This window comes from Tinamus guttatus, unplaced genomic scaffold (genome assembly GCF_059628265.1).
Source record: "Tinamus guttatus ecotype Peru unplaced genomic scaffold, ASM5962826v1 Tinamus_guttatus_pri_ptg000240l, whole genome shotgun sequence".
NCBI lineage: Eukaryota > Metazoa > Chordata > Aves > Tinamiformes > Tinamidae > Tinamus > Tinamus guttatus.
Window position 1 is genome coordinate 6,890,893 of NW_028288774.1, and position 15,485 is coordinate 6,906,377.

Genomic DNA, 15,485 nt, shown 5'->3' on the forward strand with positions numbered 1-15,485 from the left:
TCTAATTTTTAAAAGCTTCTGTTCTTTATATTCTGATTGCTTTCTCTTGACAAATTCTAGATGGAATTTTTTTCTTGATTTGAGGTGGAACCTGTTTCTCATAGTGGTGGTACCGGTTGACTCATACTGCTGTATGCAGTGCTGGTTCTTCCTAAAACAAAAGCCTTGTGTCTTTACATCTGCATCAAAAGGTGAATAAGGCCCAGCTAGAATAGCAGTGAACATTCCTTTGCATTTGCTTTTTGACACGCTACTTTTTAACCACAAAAGTGAATTGTGCCAGTAGACCGAATTTGTCAGTTATTTGCTGAGTTGACATGTCTCATTGTGGAGGAGGGGAAATGCACTTTGCTCTCCGAGGTTCCTCATTTGAGCACAGAATGAGTGATCTCTTGTTTGAGTCCATATTTACCAAATCCACCTCGTTTCTTCGTTTGTCTTATGCTGTTCTACATTTGTATTTTCTCCTCCCTGACACTCACTGTTGCTGCAGAGAAGATATACTGGACAAAATTTTTTATGCAGATCTTAGATAGTTATGTGCTTATCTGAATAAAATATAAAGGCTATCTCTTTTTATTTTAGAAATTAAACTGCAGCATGCACAGGCCCAGATTGAATATCGTTAGAAATAATTGGGTATTGTATATACTCTAAGAGGTTTTAGGATATTTGTGGTGGTGTTAGTGATTTGGAGATGGTTGGTTAGTATTCATTAGTGACTACTGTCACTAATCTATCCAAGAATAAAAATACAGTAAAATGTAACTAAAGAGTATTTTGACTTGCTGTTATCTCATTTCAGGATGCATGTGGTAGCCACCAGGTTGCATTACTGCTCTTCCAGCCTGTTAGTTTGATGTACATTTTGTTCACACAGTTTGAGCAGAAAAGTGGGGGAAAAATGGTCAAATGTGTGATCTTTTCTGACCCTTTTCTGTGCATTTAGTACTTTGAAACAACTAGCCAAAGGAAGAGCTGCGCACCTCAAGCAGCCTAACAGGTTGCAAAATCTTGGAGCAAAGCTTAATGAATTTTAACTTCGGGCAGTATTATTTTGTTATGTACTGTTCTGCATCTTGGCAGGGGTATCGCCTGCTCGATGAAGCCATCGCAGTTTCAGTGTCCCTGGCCTGTCCCAAAGGCCCTGCTCGGAGCCGAGGGGCGAGGGGGTTTGGGGAAGGTCCTGGGGGACGGACTAGACTGCTCCTGATTTGATGCCACAGTGCAGCTCATCAAACCGCGGTTTTAGGAGCCTTGTTTTGAAACAAGTGGTGGGTGCTACTGCTCAAGCATGTGGTGAAATATCTCTTTTTTTTTTTTTTTTTCCCTGGGCTTTCTGTAGCCCTTGGCTGGTGGTAGGAAGTGAGCTGCTTCCTGTCGCTCACTGAATGCTGGGGATTTGTGTTATTTGGTGCTCCAGAGCCTTAGTGGTCCATCCACTGTTCTTCTAGCATAAGGATTTTTGAGAGTCGTAATCAGCAAAGCATATCTGCATGATTCTAAAAAGAATTAATTACTGAATTTAAAATTTTCAAGCTGAAGTGAAAGCCAGTACTCTCTGCTGCTTCTGTGCCAAGCTTAAAGACCTGTTTCATGCCTGGCTGGTAATGCCCTCTTAAGATGCTCTTGGCAAGGAGGATGAGCCATATCTCAGAGGAGCGTGTGCTTCCCACCCATTCACAGGGGGAGCTTTTATTCTAGACCCTACAGTGACTTTAAGGAGCTCCTTCATTTTGCCCTAGCCTTAACTCACATACTGCTGGTGTAGGGGCTGTAAGACTAAGAGTTGTTATCAAAGTGAAACAGGAGTTGAAGGCCGCCCAGCTGTAGAGTGGATTTCAGGTCCAGTGATTTGCTGCTCTGCTGCACAGGCTCTGCTGCACTCGCGTTTCGAGCTGGCAGGTGTGAGGGACGGGGGGCTGGCGCGTTCCAGACGGAGAAGAGAGAAGCTGCAGCCGCAGGCTCGGTGTGCGGGCTGCACCGTGAGCCCGGGCTGCGAGTCCGCTGCGGAAATGGGCAGGGGGGACTTGTGCACATCCCTCCGCACTCTCAAACCTCCACGTAGCGACTGCTGCCTCCTCAAAAGCCTGTCAGACCATTGAAAGGTGATGATGAGGTGTAGCTGAAAGGTTCATTGATCCTGTTAGCTGGCTTTCCTTGTCCATAGGAGAAATTGCATTTTGTCCTCCAGCAGCGCTAAGGACAGGGAGCAAACCAACGTAATGATTAAGGAAATGAAGCCTTCAAGAGCATCCAGCTCCTACGGCTTCTCAGCAAGGTGCGCTCAGCTGCCAGCCTGTCGTCCTGAAAAGCAGGAGTCAAACTCCCGAATCACTTACTGCTTCCAAAAACATCACCTAAAATAAGCCTGCTTCAAGTTAACCCCTATGGGTATAGCAGTCAGAACGGTGATGCTTGGGACATGTGTTGGCTGCGTTCCCTGCCCGGCTCCGCCTTGGAGCCTGCTCTTCCCAGCACCCCGTTTGGAGCCATGGAGCTGCCGTGTGCAGGAAAGGAGCAGCTGGAGGAGCCGCTGCCCACGGGCTGGGTGGACCGAAATGAAAGGAAGCAGCTTTCTGCTGTGTTTTGTGGTCCCAGGAGGAAACAGTTGGTCCACAGGGAAGCTGTTTTCCCCCTTTCTCTCTGTGCTGGCCTCCGGTGGGAGCGATGCTCCGGGTGGGCCTGCCCAAGGAGCCTGGGCTGCCCAGAGGAGCACGTAGGTGCCCTCGCCAGCAGGGCCATGGTTGGTGCAAGGAGACGGCGTGTGAGGAAACACAGCGACCTGTCACCCAGAAGAGGGGTGGGAGACGCCGATTACTTGCCTGTCTGCAAAGCCGGGTTAAACTCTGCACTTGGCATCGGGTGACTACAGCGGTTGTAGCTCAGAGGTGGGGCTCTGACTTTGCTGTGTGGAGCCTTTGTTGGAAGGCTTTCCAAGTTATTTTAGTTAAAAAATCCATGTAAAACTTTCTATGTGTGCTCAGAGTTGCACATGGGCTTGATTTAAAATATTGTGTTGGTTGAAGCTAAAAACAAATAAAAATAGAAACCAGGCAAACAAAGAAACGCAGCCGCCTTTCCCTCTTTTTCTTGGGTTTGTTTTGACTAGTGTTATTATTAGTGTGCAGTTTGGTAGCGTGTGCAGCATGGCGAAAGGTGAAAGGCGAAGGAGAGTTTGTTTTGGAAGCAATAAAAGCAAAGGTGAAAATTGTGTTATTTTGCCTCTCGGGTGCGTTTGCCGAGACTGCGCGGTAGCAGCATGGCAAGAGGGGGAAGAGGGCTCCAGTGGAGAAGCCCAGCCTAGATTGGGAGCTGTTCTTCATTTTGCTGCTTGTGCAAGTTGCCTCCATGCTCTTCTTACCCTTTCCAATCGCTTTGCTTTTATTTTACAAGAATAATTTTTAAAGCTTCCTGTCTTCTCACACGTAAGTCATCACAGTTTTGAAGCTGTTTTAGAAAAACTCCCGTGTGCTCTGTAGGAATCTGAAATATTAAAAAAGAGGCTCTCTGGTTCCATCTTCGTTTTTTTCTTTCAAATGAACAGAGAAGCTGCAGACAGGCTCAGCAGTCAAAAGTTTGACCTCATGAGACAGAAAGTTGTGGGAGCCTAAATTTTTTGTTGCTTAGACCATCTGCGTTTAGCGACCTAAATGCAAATGTAGGAACCTGGCTATACAATAAAAAATAGACATAAAAAATAGAAATAAATATAGAATAAATACGTATAAATAAATACCAATAATAGCAGAGAATGCAGAATAGCCTCTAGAGAAGCTTAGTTTACAACTGTGAAACACTTCATTTCTGTGTCTGAAAAGGATTAAGTTCTGTTTCTATTTCTCTACAGATCGAATATTTTCTTAAAAAGCTCACGGAAGCAATGGGAGCAGGGTGGCAGCAAGAGCAATTTGACCACTACAAGATCACGCTCAACACCAGCCGGGAAGGTCTCTCTGCGTGGGAGCTGATTGATCTCATCGGGAGTGGGCAGTTCAGCAAAGGCATGGACCGGCAGACGGTATCAATGGCAATTAATGAAGTCTTTAATGAGCTCATATTAGATGTACTCAAGCAGGTAAGAAACATGGAAAACTGTTATTTTGAAAGAGAACAAGTTCATTGCATGATTAGAAAATGTTTCTTGCTACTGCTATTTACTTGGTAGCAGTGGGAAAATGAGATAAATTATGTCTAAGGGTTTGTTATAATACCATCTTCTTATAAGAAAGAAGCTGTGGTGCTATCAAGATTGGTGTAATTGTTACAGTATTACCGTATTATGAATAAGTTTCTTGTTAGGAGGACTTGTTTGTAGAAATAAATGGGGCTTCTGATTTGAAATGTAACCTTTTCTTTTAATACTTCTGTCAATTACTCATTACTTCATGGAACAGCTGTAACATATTTTTTGCCCATTCTTAGAAGTATGACAACTCTTTTATTCTGAAAATGCCACTTTCCAGTTGCAGTTAGATTGTAGCAAATGACCAATAGGTTGTGCTGATAAAACTTTTATACTCGGACATGGTCATGACAAGCCTGGAGTATCTGCTTCTAAGTTGATGCAATTTTGCAGAGCAGAAAGATATCCCGGAGCTCCAGGGCTTGCTTCTAACTCTGCTCGGCAGGCTGTTTGACTAGCGACTTATTTTCCTGTGCTCAAACACAAAATGTAATGTTAGCCTTAATATTCTTAGCAAATGTCTATCAATCTTCTGTTGTTTCAGCTCTCTAATGAATGGGTTATACGTTTACAAATGGCTTTAATAACTGCACTTTTTTACATAGGAAGTATAAATTTATTAAAGCTCTCAGAGCCACAGGCCAAGTTACCTAGAGAGCTAGATAAACTTGCCTTTTTTTCACCTGAGAGAGTATTTTTTTCAACTTTGTTCCTTGGTAGCAGGGAAACAAAGGCTCTCTTGGCAGACTTTGCAAGCCATTCTGAAGAAAGCATCAGAAGGTCTCGGCACAGGAAGTTCTTTCAGAATATCCACAAAGAGCGAACAGTGCAAAAGGCTGTTTTTGTTAGCTCTGCTTGCTCATCAGAGGCCAGGGCCGGGAGGGCGACCTAATCAGCTGAGGACAGATGAAGTCATTCTGCTCATTAAGGACATTGAAATAGAGAAAGCAGTGAGATCAGGCCTTCCTCTTGAAACTTGTGAGGAAATCTGTCTTCTTTGGAGGTGCAAATTTTCAGTTTTTATGCTGCATTGTCTTTTTTTAAAAAAAAACTTGACTGTCTCCTGTTTTGGTGACAGGTCTGAGTACCTTTAAAAATAGATCCTTGACATGTAAAAAATATAAAAATAGTTTGAGTACTTGAGTCAGGACTGGATCCAGCTCCTCCTGGGCAGCCATGGCGTGGTGGCAAATGGTGCTCCCCGTGCGAGCGGCACCTCTCAGCTCCATCCCCGCTCGTACCTCGGTGACTGGCGCAGTCGGCAGGAGGGTTGATGTGGTATACGGCCGCGTCAGTGCGGAGTTAATGAGACACCACGTAGGCTCAAAGTTTCATACCACCGTTTTTATTGAACGCTTGTCCTGTAATCTCCAAGCGTGGTGATGGGTAGCAGTGATAATTAGATTTGTGATAGTCTTTTCTTCTTCTTTTCTGAGAGGTATCTATCCTGCATGTGATAGTTAAGGTGAAAAGAGGTCACTAAGAGATGCCAGAGGACTATTGGAAGATGAGGGGAAGCTTCTGCACAGATACAGATTTAGCATAAATTTGGAGGGGAAAATATTAGCCTTGGAAAGCAAATTCACTCAATCACTATATAAGGCAGGAGAAAAAGACCTAACTTGGACTGTGCAAGACATGAAAGAGCAAAACCGCGGGGCAGCCCCGCACCCCACACATGGCCCCCTGGGCCGTGGGCCGCACCGGGGCGAAGCTCTTGGCCCCTTCCTGCTCCAGAGCAGGGCACTCAGCTCGGCCTCCGGCACAGCCAGAGTGTGGAGGGGTGTTTCATCCGTGTGTGTGTGTGTGTGTATGTGCGTGTGTCACTTACGTATAGACATAGCTGCATATATTTATTGTTTAATGTCTGTATGTGCATTATATACTCTTTTTACAAAACAGACAGCTAAAAGACTTTACAGAAAAATGTTTCTTGGTCTCCTTTCTAACATTTTGATCCTCTTAATTTGGAGCCCTGGGAATGGAAATGTCTAGGTGAAATATGTTACGGCTGTGATCAACTTTCCTCGGTACAGCAGGCCATAAACCACGTAACTAGAAGACCAAGTGGTTCAACAGAGACCAGGCGTTTCAGTTGCCCCCTCCTTTTTTGCAGGGCTATATGCTGAAAAAAGGTCACAAAAGGAAAAACTGGACAGAACGATGGTTTGTGCTAAAGCCCAATATTATTTCCTACTACGTAAGTGAAGATTTAAGAGACAAGAAGGGAGACATCATGCTGGATGGCAACTGTTGTGTAGAGGTAAAAAATAACAATTACCGATTTCTCCAAAGATAAGAATTTATTCTTGTTTGGTGTGTGTATGTGATGCACTCCTCATATCTGCCATTAACACTGAAGCGAACTCGGGTTATCTGTCCCAGGGTTTCTGTTTAATTAGGTGTGTCTCTTGGTACTGGAATGGCTGCTTGTGTTTGAAGGGAGAAAAGCACCTGATGATTTCGTGGTGAAAACATTTTGCCTAACAGGCATATTTTACTTTACAGGAAATTTTACTTATAAATTTGACTTTATAGGAAAATAGGCCATAAACACTCTTTCTATAAACTATTTTAAAGCTGTTGTTTGTAGACTTGTAACAGAACACTGAGTAGAGGGCTTCTAACAACACAGCACACAATTTAATGTTTGGAAGCATAATCCTTTGCTATGCATTCTAGGCCTTGCCTGATAAGGAGGGAAAGAAATGCCTTTTTCTCATAAAATGTCTTGACAAAAGCTTTGAGATCAGCGCCTCTGATAAAAAGAAGAAGCAAGAGTGGATCCAAGGTAAGGATTCGAAATCCTGAAGTTGCATGCAAGTTACGTGCTTTGCCAAGCTGGAGTTTTGGGGATGTGCTGTACTTGGGTATTAAATTATTGGTCTTGTGATTTTGGGATATCTCTATTTTGGACACACATAAAGAGATCCGTAAGGAGCCTGATGCTCAGGAGGAACTAAGGATCCCCGTCATGGGGATCCACTCCTAACAGGTGCCTCAGCGCAGGCAGCCAAAACCAAAGAGCAAATGGACATTATTGTTTGCCTTATCTATCTGGCTGTACTTCCGAGCCCAGGGCAAGGCTGGGAACTGGGGCTTCCTCTTCTGCTGCCGTAATAAAGTTATTTCTTCTGCGAGACCTTGCCCAGGTACATCCTGAGTGACAGGCGTGTGCATCTCCCACAGGCAAAGAAAAGCCCTTGCAGAAACTATGCGGGCGATACCGCCAAAACGTGTTCAGCATCTAACTGTGATGGCTGTGAGCTCTCATTCGCACGTCCCGCTTCACCTGAAGCATGTGCTTCATTGCAGCAAAATCTGAGTGATGGTGACTGGCTTCCAAAAGGAGAGCGTGTTTCACAGTTGTGCCGGATGAATAAAATAGCAAAATCATTTACCACTTCTCAACTGTGCTCTCTGAACATTTATATTCTTCTCTGAATATAAATAAATGAGAACTACTTTCTTACTGGGAGAAAGTTTTTCCATTTTATGACAATAAGAATAAAAAAAGTTAAAGGTTGGTTCTAGGAAAGTATATAAGTGAATATATATATGTGTGTGAACTTATATGTTAGATAACATTTTCTGCTTAATTAGAACTGCTGAATCTAGGTAGTGGGAAATCTTGGAGCTGTTTTTCTCAGCTAGGTGTGCAAGTGACTTGCACTCCAAAGATCTTGGTACGTTTGCTGCCTGTTAGGAGGAAATCAGGGTTAGGATTGACTTAATGCACTGGCATTGCCCATGGTCTCCTTGTGGGACACAAGCAACAGTGATCACCAGGAGTCTTTTCTTTTGATTTGTGTTGTCAGTTAGGAAAACTAACACAGTTATTTTTGATTTTAAAATAAATGAATTAAAAAAAGCCCACAGACATTCACCAAAGCTGCCCAGAAAGTTTCTGATTCCCTTCCTCTCTCTTACTCTTCTTCTCCCTTTGTGTCTTGCTGTTCCTTGCCAGCCATACAGACCACTGTGAACCTGCTGCGAGCGGGGAACCCCCCTCCCCACAAAGAGGCCCGCCAGAAACGGAAAGAATTGCGCCAGAAACTCTTAGCCGAGCAGGAGGAACTAGAGCGGCAGATGAAGGAGCTGCAGACGGCCAACGAGAACAAGCAGAAGGAGCTGGAGACTGTGAGAAAGGTGGGAGAGCAAGCGGGAGCTGCCAGCCTTCGAGCTCCGTCTCCATGATTGGCATGAGCTTCTTGAGGTGTATTGGGCTGCTGGGGTGTCACACACGGAGCAGACAGCTCCAGGGGGAGCAAGTGTGTGCAGGGGTTCTCCTGGTGGGCATATCTAACAAGCATACCACTTGTTAGTAAGATTTTCTTAGGTAGCCTTCCTGTTAGCAGGTGTGAACCACGGTCAGGGAGAAACACAGGTATGGCCTGGGGTTTATTTCCAGAGACACGAGTTTAATTTCCAGATTGCAAAGATGCAGCGTCATGAGGCGTGTGCCTGTGTGCGCATGGACAGTGCTGCCAGTGGCAGGTACGCGTCTCAGCCCGATACATCTCCAACAAACTACCCCAAACCACATGCAAGTTAAATTGTTTAAGTGCTATAAATGCTGTGTTGAATTCTCAAAGCCTGATAGTTGCCTCAGAAGTTTTTGAGCATTGGCAAGGGCGTTCTAAACGGCGTCACTGCCTCGCAGCTGGAGAGCTCGCTGGCTCGGGGCGAGGCGGGCCGGTACCGGCCGTCCCGGCCGCAGCGGGAGCGCAGGCGCCGCGGGGCCCGCGCGGGAAGGGCTGCTCTGCTTGCCGCGTCATAATTGTCTTTTTGAAAAGTTTGCGAGAAGAGTTGCCATGTTTTTATTGCTGCGATGCTTTTAATGAGGTGTATCCCTTGCAAAGAGCTCACAAAGCCATCAAACTTTTCTCATTCCTCATCAATCTAGCATCCCAGCCACCTCCCCTGCTAGCAGCTCACATCCAGCGCACAGCTTCCCTCTTTAGACTAAGCACAGAGTGCACTGCTCTATTTAAGATTTTTTTTTAAATTTCCATGTAGAACAAACCTCACTCATTTTCTTATGCTTTTCATAAATAATTTTAGCCCTCAATTAGAAACGCTTCCATGCTCTTGAGGAACAAAACTATAAATACTGTGAAAGCAAGTTGATTTGGGCACCAGAAAGCAAATGAAAACCACCAAAAAAATTACCTTTTCAAAAATCTTGTCATTACGTCATAATTTGGGGCACGGAACAGTTTGTCTTCCTTTTTTAATTAACCTTGTGTTTGACATGAGTGTTACAATGTTTGCCTCAAATGAGGTCTGGCAGTGGAAAACCATATTTTGATTTCATTTTAGCTCCTATATTCTTCTATATGTTTAACATTCAGATTGCAAAAGCTGCTTTAAAGGGCAGCTTGTGTTACCTAGTAGCTACAGGTGTGTAATAAATACACCTCCTAGCGGGAATCCTAGCACTGAATTCCTGTGTTGAGGTTACTTTGTGGAAAGAGAGAGGGAAATGAGTGCAAGCCCAAAGGAGCAGTTGGGTTGTGACTCGGGAAGTCACAACTGGTAAACTAAAGAGAATTAAGATAAGAAGAATCTTTTAAACTGGATTAGAGAGATTTATTAAGGAAAATAAATTAACTATTGCCAGTGACTTTGTGAGGGTCTTTGCTGCTTTCTTTGCCCCAGAGCAGGATGGGCAATGTTTAATTTAGAAGTGGGGCCAGGAACTCAAAAGAAAACTTTGTGTAAATGGCTAGCTGGGATTTGACCACAGTTAAACGGTAGCGAAGAGGCGGAACAGGAACTTTAGATAGTGGTAGTGTGATTTTAATCTTTTTAAGGACTGTTATTCTGTAAGTGCGTACAATATTCTACAGCTTGCAGCGGAAACTCTTTTTCCCTTCTCCGAGTTTGCCCATGTCGGGTTACAGGGATATTCCAAGCAGGAACAGCAGTGCTGGCTGGGCACTTTTGATCCTTTGGATCTCTGATTAGTTCCTCTAGGGTGTGAGAAGGGAAGTCCAATGTGAGACCCTTTCCAAAGCACCAAGCAAGGTGGGGGGGTCCCTCCCCACTGAACGTCTTGGGGAGCCGCCTCGTGCGTTACAGGAAGGTCCTTGTGTTGAGGTTCTGCTTCCTCTGAAGCACGAGGTCAGTTTCTCTGGAGAATTCTGCGAAAGGATCATTTTCGTTTTCAGTACCCTTAAAGTTTTAGCTGACGCCAGTGCTGCGTCAAAGCCTTCCAGCATGGTAAGGAAAAAAGAAAGTGTTGCTGTCTCTGGTTGTGGGGGGGTAAAAACAGTTGTGAGGGCACCAGCATCTTGGATTCCCTGTGCTAAGCTCTGATTTGGTTACTCTTTCTTTCCCCTAATTTCACGTGGTGATTCTTAGCTCTAATTTTATTTACCTTACATGGCAATTTGGGGGATGTTAAAGGGATGTGATTCACAATAGCATAATCACTTACTATAGTCCAACCTTGTGACACTTCTGCTATTCCAAGGTAATTTAGTGCTTCTCACTTCTTTTCCTGTGTGAGCTGCAGGTGTTCCAGCCTTGGTTTCACTGTTGCTGGAATTACTGTCTAGTACAGCCTGCAAATGAGTGGGATGTGGTTTTCCATAACTGTATCATCACCCATATGAATTAGTGAAGGAAAGATAGTGATTTCTGTTGGCTGTGCAGAGCAGAATGAGCAGGAAACCTGGAGGAAGTCTGGTAATGGATTTTGAATTTGCAAATTTAAAGTTAGCTTGCAATAATAAGATTAAAAATCATATTTAAAAATGTTATTTAGCAATCAAGAATAGATGTTTTTCTTAAAAAAAAAATCTGAAGATTCCTTCCTTAAAAAAAAAAAAAAAAGAAATTTCATATTCCCCAAATGGCTTTGACTTTTTTTTTTTTCCCCCTTCCTTCCTTTTTTTCACTCTTCCCCCACAGCAATTGGAAGCAGCAGCTGCGCGTGCTGCTGAGGAGGAGAAGAAAAGACTTCAGACTCAAGTGGAATTACAAGATCGATTCAGTCTAGAGCTGGAGAGAGAAAAAATGGTGAGCAGCAGCCGTGGCGTTTTGCCCCCCCCTGCACACAGTGAGCAGCACTTTCTGCAGCGACTTCACTGCTGGGCACTCGCTGAAAGGATTCAGGCAGATTTTGCAGGAGGCAGCAGAATGCAGCCGGGGTTGCCTTTATTAGAAATGGAGAAATTAATTATTTTTGTGAGTACAAACACTGGAGCAGTCTGCATACAATTTGGATAGCATTCTTGGCTTAAATGTTATTAGAAAATTGGGACTAAAATGACCCAATTTATAAGACAAACTCTGGCTGAAGATACCCTTCCACTTTTCAAAGATGGAGAATCTAAGACCAGTACATACTATCTGACTATGCAAAATGAATAGAGGCATCATTAAAACAGCTTTCAGGAACTTTCAGAATTAATTAATTATATTTTTTAAGCTGTTGGATTTTTCTGTGGTTTATATAGCTATTTCAAATTTTACACTATATATATATACGTATTTGTGGGTGTGTATATGTATGCACATATTTAACAATAATAGCATTTAAAACTAGCATGGTCTTATACTTTGCATGTATATAAAGTGCCATGTGAGTGTGTATACATATATGTATCTACACACAGATGTGCACACATGTATTTGTATGTGTTTTTTGTGTGTTAAAAGCATGCTGTTGTTATCCACACCCAGGTTTCCAAAATAACTGATTTTCAATCTTGAAGGCATAAAAAGGATGGCTCTGGCACCCTGCTAGCACTCCCTGTGTCCTGCTCTGAGCAGATAAAGGGTGGCATGGGAGGAACAGAGACTGGGTGGGCGACCTTAACGTGAGGCTCTCCCTCCCCTCTCCCTCTTTTTTTCCAGTGACATGACCATAGTGCTAGAACTTAGGTTTAAACCATTGTAAAAATCCTGTGCTGCAAGATGTAGGCCAGTTCATGACCTGCATTTTATTTTATTTTGCTTTTACAATGCTGTTAATCTCAGAGTCTTGCTCTGCAGGCAGCAGGAAACGGTTGGTCTTTGGAATTGTCATCTGAGTGAAATCTGGTACTTCAGGCACTGGTTAAAAGGTAGCTCAACTGTGTCCTCAATTTATGCTGCTAGGTTAGACAAAAAATGGAGGAGCAGGTGGCCCAGAAGTCGTCTGAGCTGGAGCAGTATTTACAGAGAGTCCGTGAACTGGAAGAAATGTACAAGCAGCTACAGGAAGCTTTGGAGGATGAGAAACAGGCACGTCAGGATGAAGAGACTGTTAGGAAACTTCAAGCCAGGTGAGTTTTCCTTTTTTTTTTTTTAACCTAGCAGAGACTTATTTCTACTAGTTTCCCCTCTGCCCTGCCAAGTAATAACAAATAACTGCCATATTCTTAAGAGATTTTTATTTCTTTATTTGTTGCATCCTGGACACGTCGCTGCTAAGGGAGAGAGTATCTCAAGGTAAAGACAGAATAGATTTGTTCCTTATCTAAGGCTGGTCTTTATGGTTTTATAAATACTTGATTTCTTGTAGCAAGAATTCTTACCAGTGGGAGCGCTCGGTGGTTTCAGGAAAGAGGCTCATCCTTGTTTTCCATCGGGTGTCATACCTGTGTGCATCTGAAAAACTGAGCCCATCATGTGCAGACTCCTCAGTTGTGTATTTCATAAAGCAGTAACTGTAAAATATGACCTTCTGCGTCAGCTTGTATTTTATCACAGGTTTAAATTCAAGTTGATAAAAGAGCTAAGTCGCTCTTTCTCCTATAATTTCTTCTGAGAGTGCATATTTTTCTTCATACATTCAAACCTGCTCTGACACTTTAAGCTAATTCTTGCATGTTTGTTTGTTTTTTATCTCAGTATTGTGCATTTGCATTATTGACTTCAGTCAATACATAACAAACAGAGCTACTACTGACATGATTTTAGTTTTGTACTGAAGATAAGCCAATAGGCAGTATCATTGCGAGCCTCCCAAAGTTAAAAAAATAATAATAATTAGCTAGGCTTCTCTATGTGTATGCTACATCCTGGCTACCGCTTACTTTAAAACACAGTTAACCTTGCCTTCTCCATTGCAGATTACTGGAGGAAGAGTCTGCAAAGAGAGCAGAACTTGAAAAATGGCACTTGCAGCAGCAACAGACCATTCAGATGACAGAAGCAGAGAAGCAAGAGCTAGAAAACCAGAGACTGGTAAAGGAGCGGGCTCTTCAAGTCGCCATGCAACAACTGGAGCAGCTGGAACTGGAAAGGAAGGAGGCGCTTGAGCAGTATGAGGTGAGAGGTCCTGTTCACCAGCCCCTCGTGCATTCAGTGTTCAGTAGTTTAACTGAATTTCAAGTTCAGCAGTGTCATACTGCTATACAGAGTATTAAGATACAAGGTTTATAAAAACAGGTATGTTTTTTTTTTTCACTCTAGACCAGTGGATATATTTAGAGTGGAGGGCAACTTTCAGACATACTGCCCCTCTCTTCTTTCATCCCAGTTTATGTGCAAGCCAGCTTAATCACATCCTGAAACACTCCATATCCTTCTGTTTTCAACTATAGACTATCTGTATGTTGTTCTTGTTTTTAAATGGGTTGTGTTTTATTTCAGGAGGTAAAAAAGAAGTTGGAAACAGCAGCTAATAACACCAAAAGTTGGAAAGATAAAGTAGCCCATCACGAGGGACTAATTCGACTAATAGAGCCAGGTATGTAATCAAAAAAACACAAATTAACATCATCTCCTATACATCAGATAACCTAGATCGCTAAGTCTGCCTTTTCCTGGCAGCCAACGTATTGGTTTCACAACAACCTACAAACAATAAATTTATTAAAACAGCTACCCTGACTGTAACTTTCAAAGTGGTTGTGTTGTCAGTTTCTATACACTGCGTTCAGAACCACAGTGGAAAGAGCCAAAACAGATGTGTGAGCCTGACTAAGTGAGTGTGTGATAACACCCTCAGAAGCTGGTGTGGACAATACAACACACACTGTGGTGCCAGGAGACTGTGGTTGATAAGATCAGTGTGCCTGAGGATTTGGTCTTGCTTGTAATAGATAAGTGATGATCATGGGAGCACATACAGGCTCTTACTTGCTCAAGAGGAGGACGACCGTTACAGCCAGGTACTTAAGGTGTGTTGAAATCTGAACAAAAATTAGAAATCGGAGATTCTCAAGTCTTTACCTTAATTGGCCCTGCTGAAAAAAAAAAAAAAGAAAAAAGAAAAAAGAAATTAAATGTTAAATAGCCTGAGCATGCATATTTGGGTATTTGATGTAGTTAATGCCAAATGCCATACCAAATGCCAAAAGTAGAAGCAAATACACCTAAAAAAAAATGCTTTCATTTTTAGGAAAAGCTTTTTTTCCTTACCTGCATAGTAGACACCTGCCACAGTTCAGAACTGCTCAAGGACGTTATTTTCACTGACTTTGCCTCAGGCACTGCTCCCTCCCCAGCTGGCAGGGTCTGCAGGCTGCTCCCTTGAGAGTTTCCAGTCACAAAAGACGGAGCAGTTACCAAATAACCTGTGGTGACACTCGGCCTGTCCACCGAGGCCTGAGCCGTGTGACAGTTGGGAATGTCTGGCTCAAGTGTTTGACTCTGTCTTCCAGGCTCCAAGAATCCTCACTTGATCACAAACTGGGGTCCAGCTGCCTTCACTGAAGCTGAACTTGAGCAAAGACAGAAGAGCTGGAAGGGGAAAAAGGCCACGTCTGAGTGATGGTGGTGACTGAAATACCATCTGCAAACAGAGGCCCCGGTTGTTCCTTCGGCTTCACACAGAACAGCTCATTGCTCTCACAGATCTTAGTTTGCTCAGCAGGTTGGGCCTTCCTATACTGGAAACACCATTCACATCGGAGTATCTCTTCAGAGTTCAGTAATTATAATACGTGGTGTCTGACAATACTTGCCCTTTTCCCTCACATTCCTAGAAATCCTGTTCTTTTATAGAAAACTTTTCAACTGAACATTTTTATTTAAATGTAGTTTGTGACAGAGTTGTTGCTATATTCGCTTGTAGCAATCTGACAGCATCTAATCAAGCAGGCAGTGTGGCTTTCAAAACATGAGGGAAGCAGTTAGTTATGTTGCTTCAGTTCATGTAATTTAAACCCAGGATAAGTTAATTCTGATTTTTTGTACAACTCTGAGCTACAGCATTACCTTTCCTTCCATTTAGTCTCCTCTTGTTTTTCCTCTGTCCATCCTTTGCTCTTCATCTGGTGATGTTAGTACTCAAACACATTCTCCCTTGGTGAGGGCAGACCCGCATCAGCGGTGCCGCTTGCTGCTATCGCCAGCCTGT

At 43.2% G+C, this 15,485-nt stretch overlaps 1 protein-coding gene across 1 annotated transcript in view; it reads left to right on the top strand.

The window, feature by feature from the left end:
* The window catches only part of SWAP70 (switching B cell complex subunit SWAP70), a 33,149-nt gene extending 17,899 nt beyond the window's left edge, over positions 1-15,250 (top strand). The window contains exons 4-12 of the mRNA XM_088525850.1: positions 3,851-4,078; positions 6,303-6,449; positions 6,869-6,977; positions 8,154-8,335; positions 11,105-11,212; positions 12,296-12,462; positions 13,252-13,450; positions 13,775-13,871; positions 14,788-15,250. Of these exons, the coding sequence (XP_088381976.1) occupies positions 3,851-4,078; positions 6,303-6,449; positions 6,869-6,977; positions 8,154-8,335; positions 11,105-11,212; positions 12,296-12,462; positions 13,252-13,450; positions 13,775-13,871; positions 14,788-14,897 (1,347 nt within the window). The 3' untranslated portion in view covers positions 14,898-15,250. The remainder of the gene's footprint in view (positions 1-3,850; positions 4,079-6,302; positions 6,450-6,868; positions 6,978-8,153; positions 8,336-11,104; positions 11,213-12,295; positions 12,463-13,251; positions 13,451-13,774; positions 13,872-14,787) is intronic.
* The last annotated feature ends 235 nt before the right edge of the window (positions 15,251-15,485 follow it).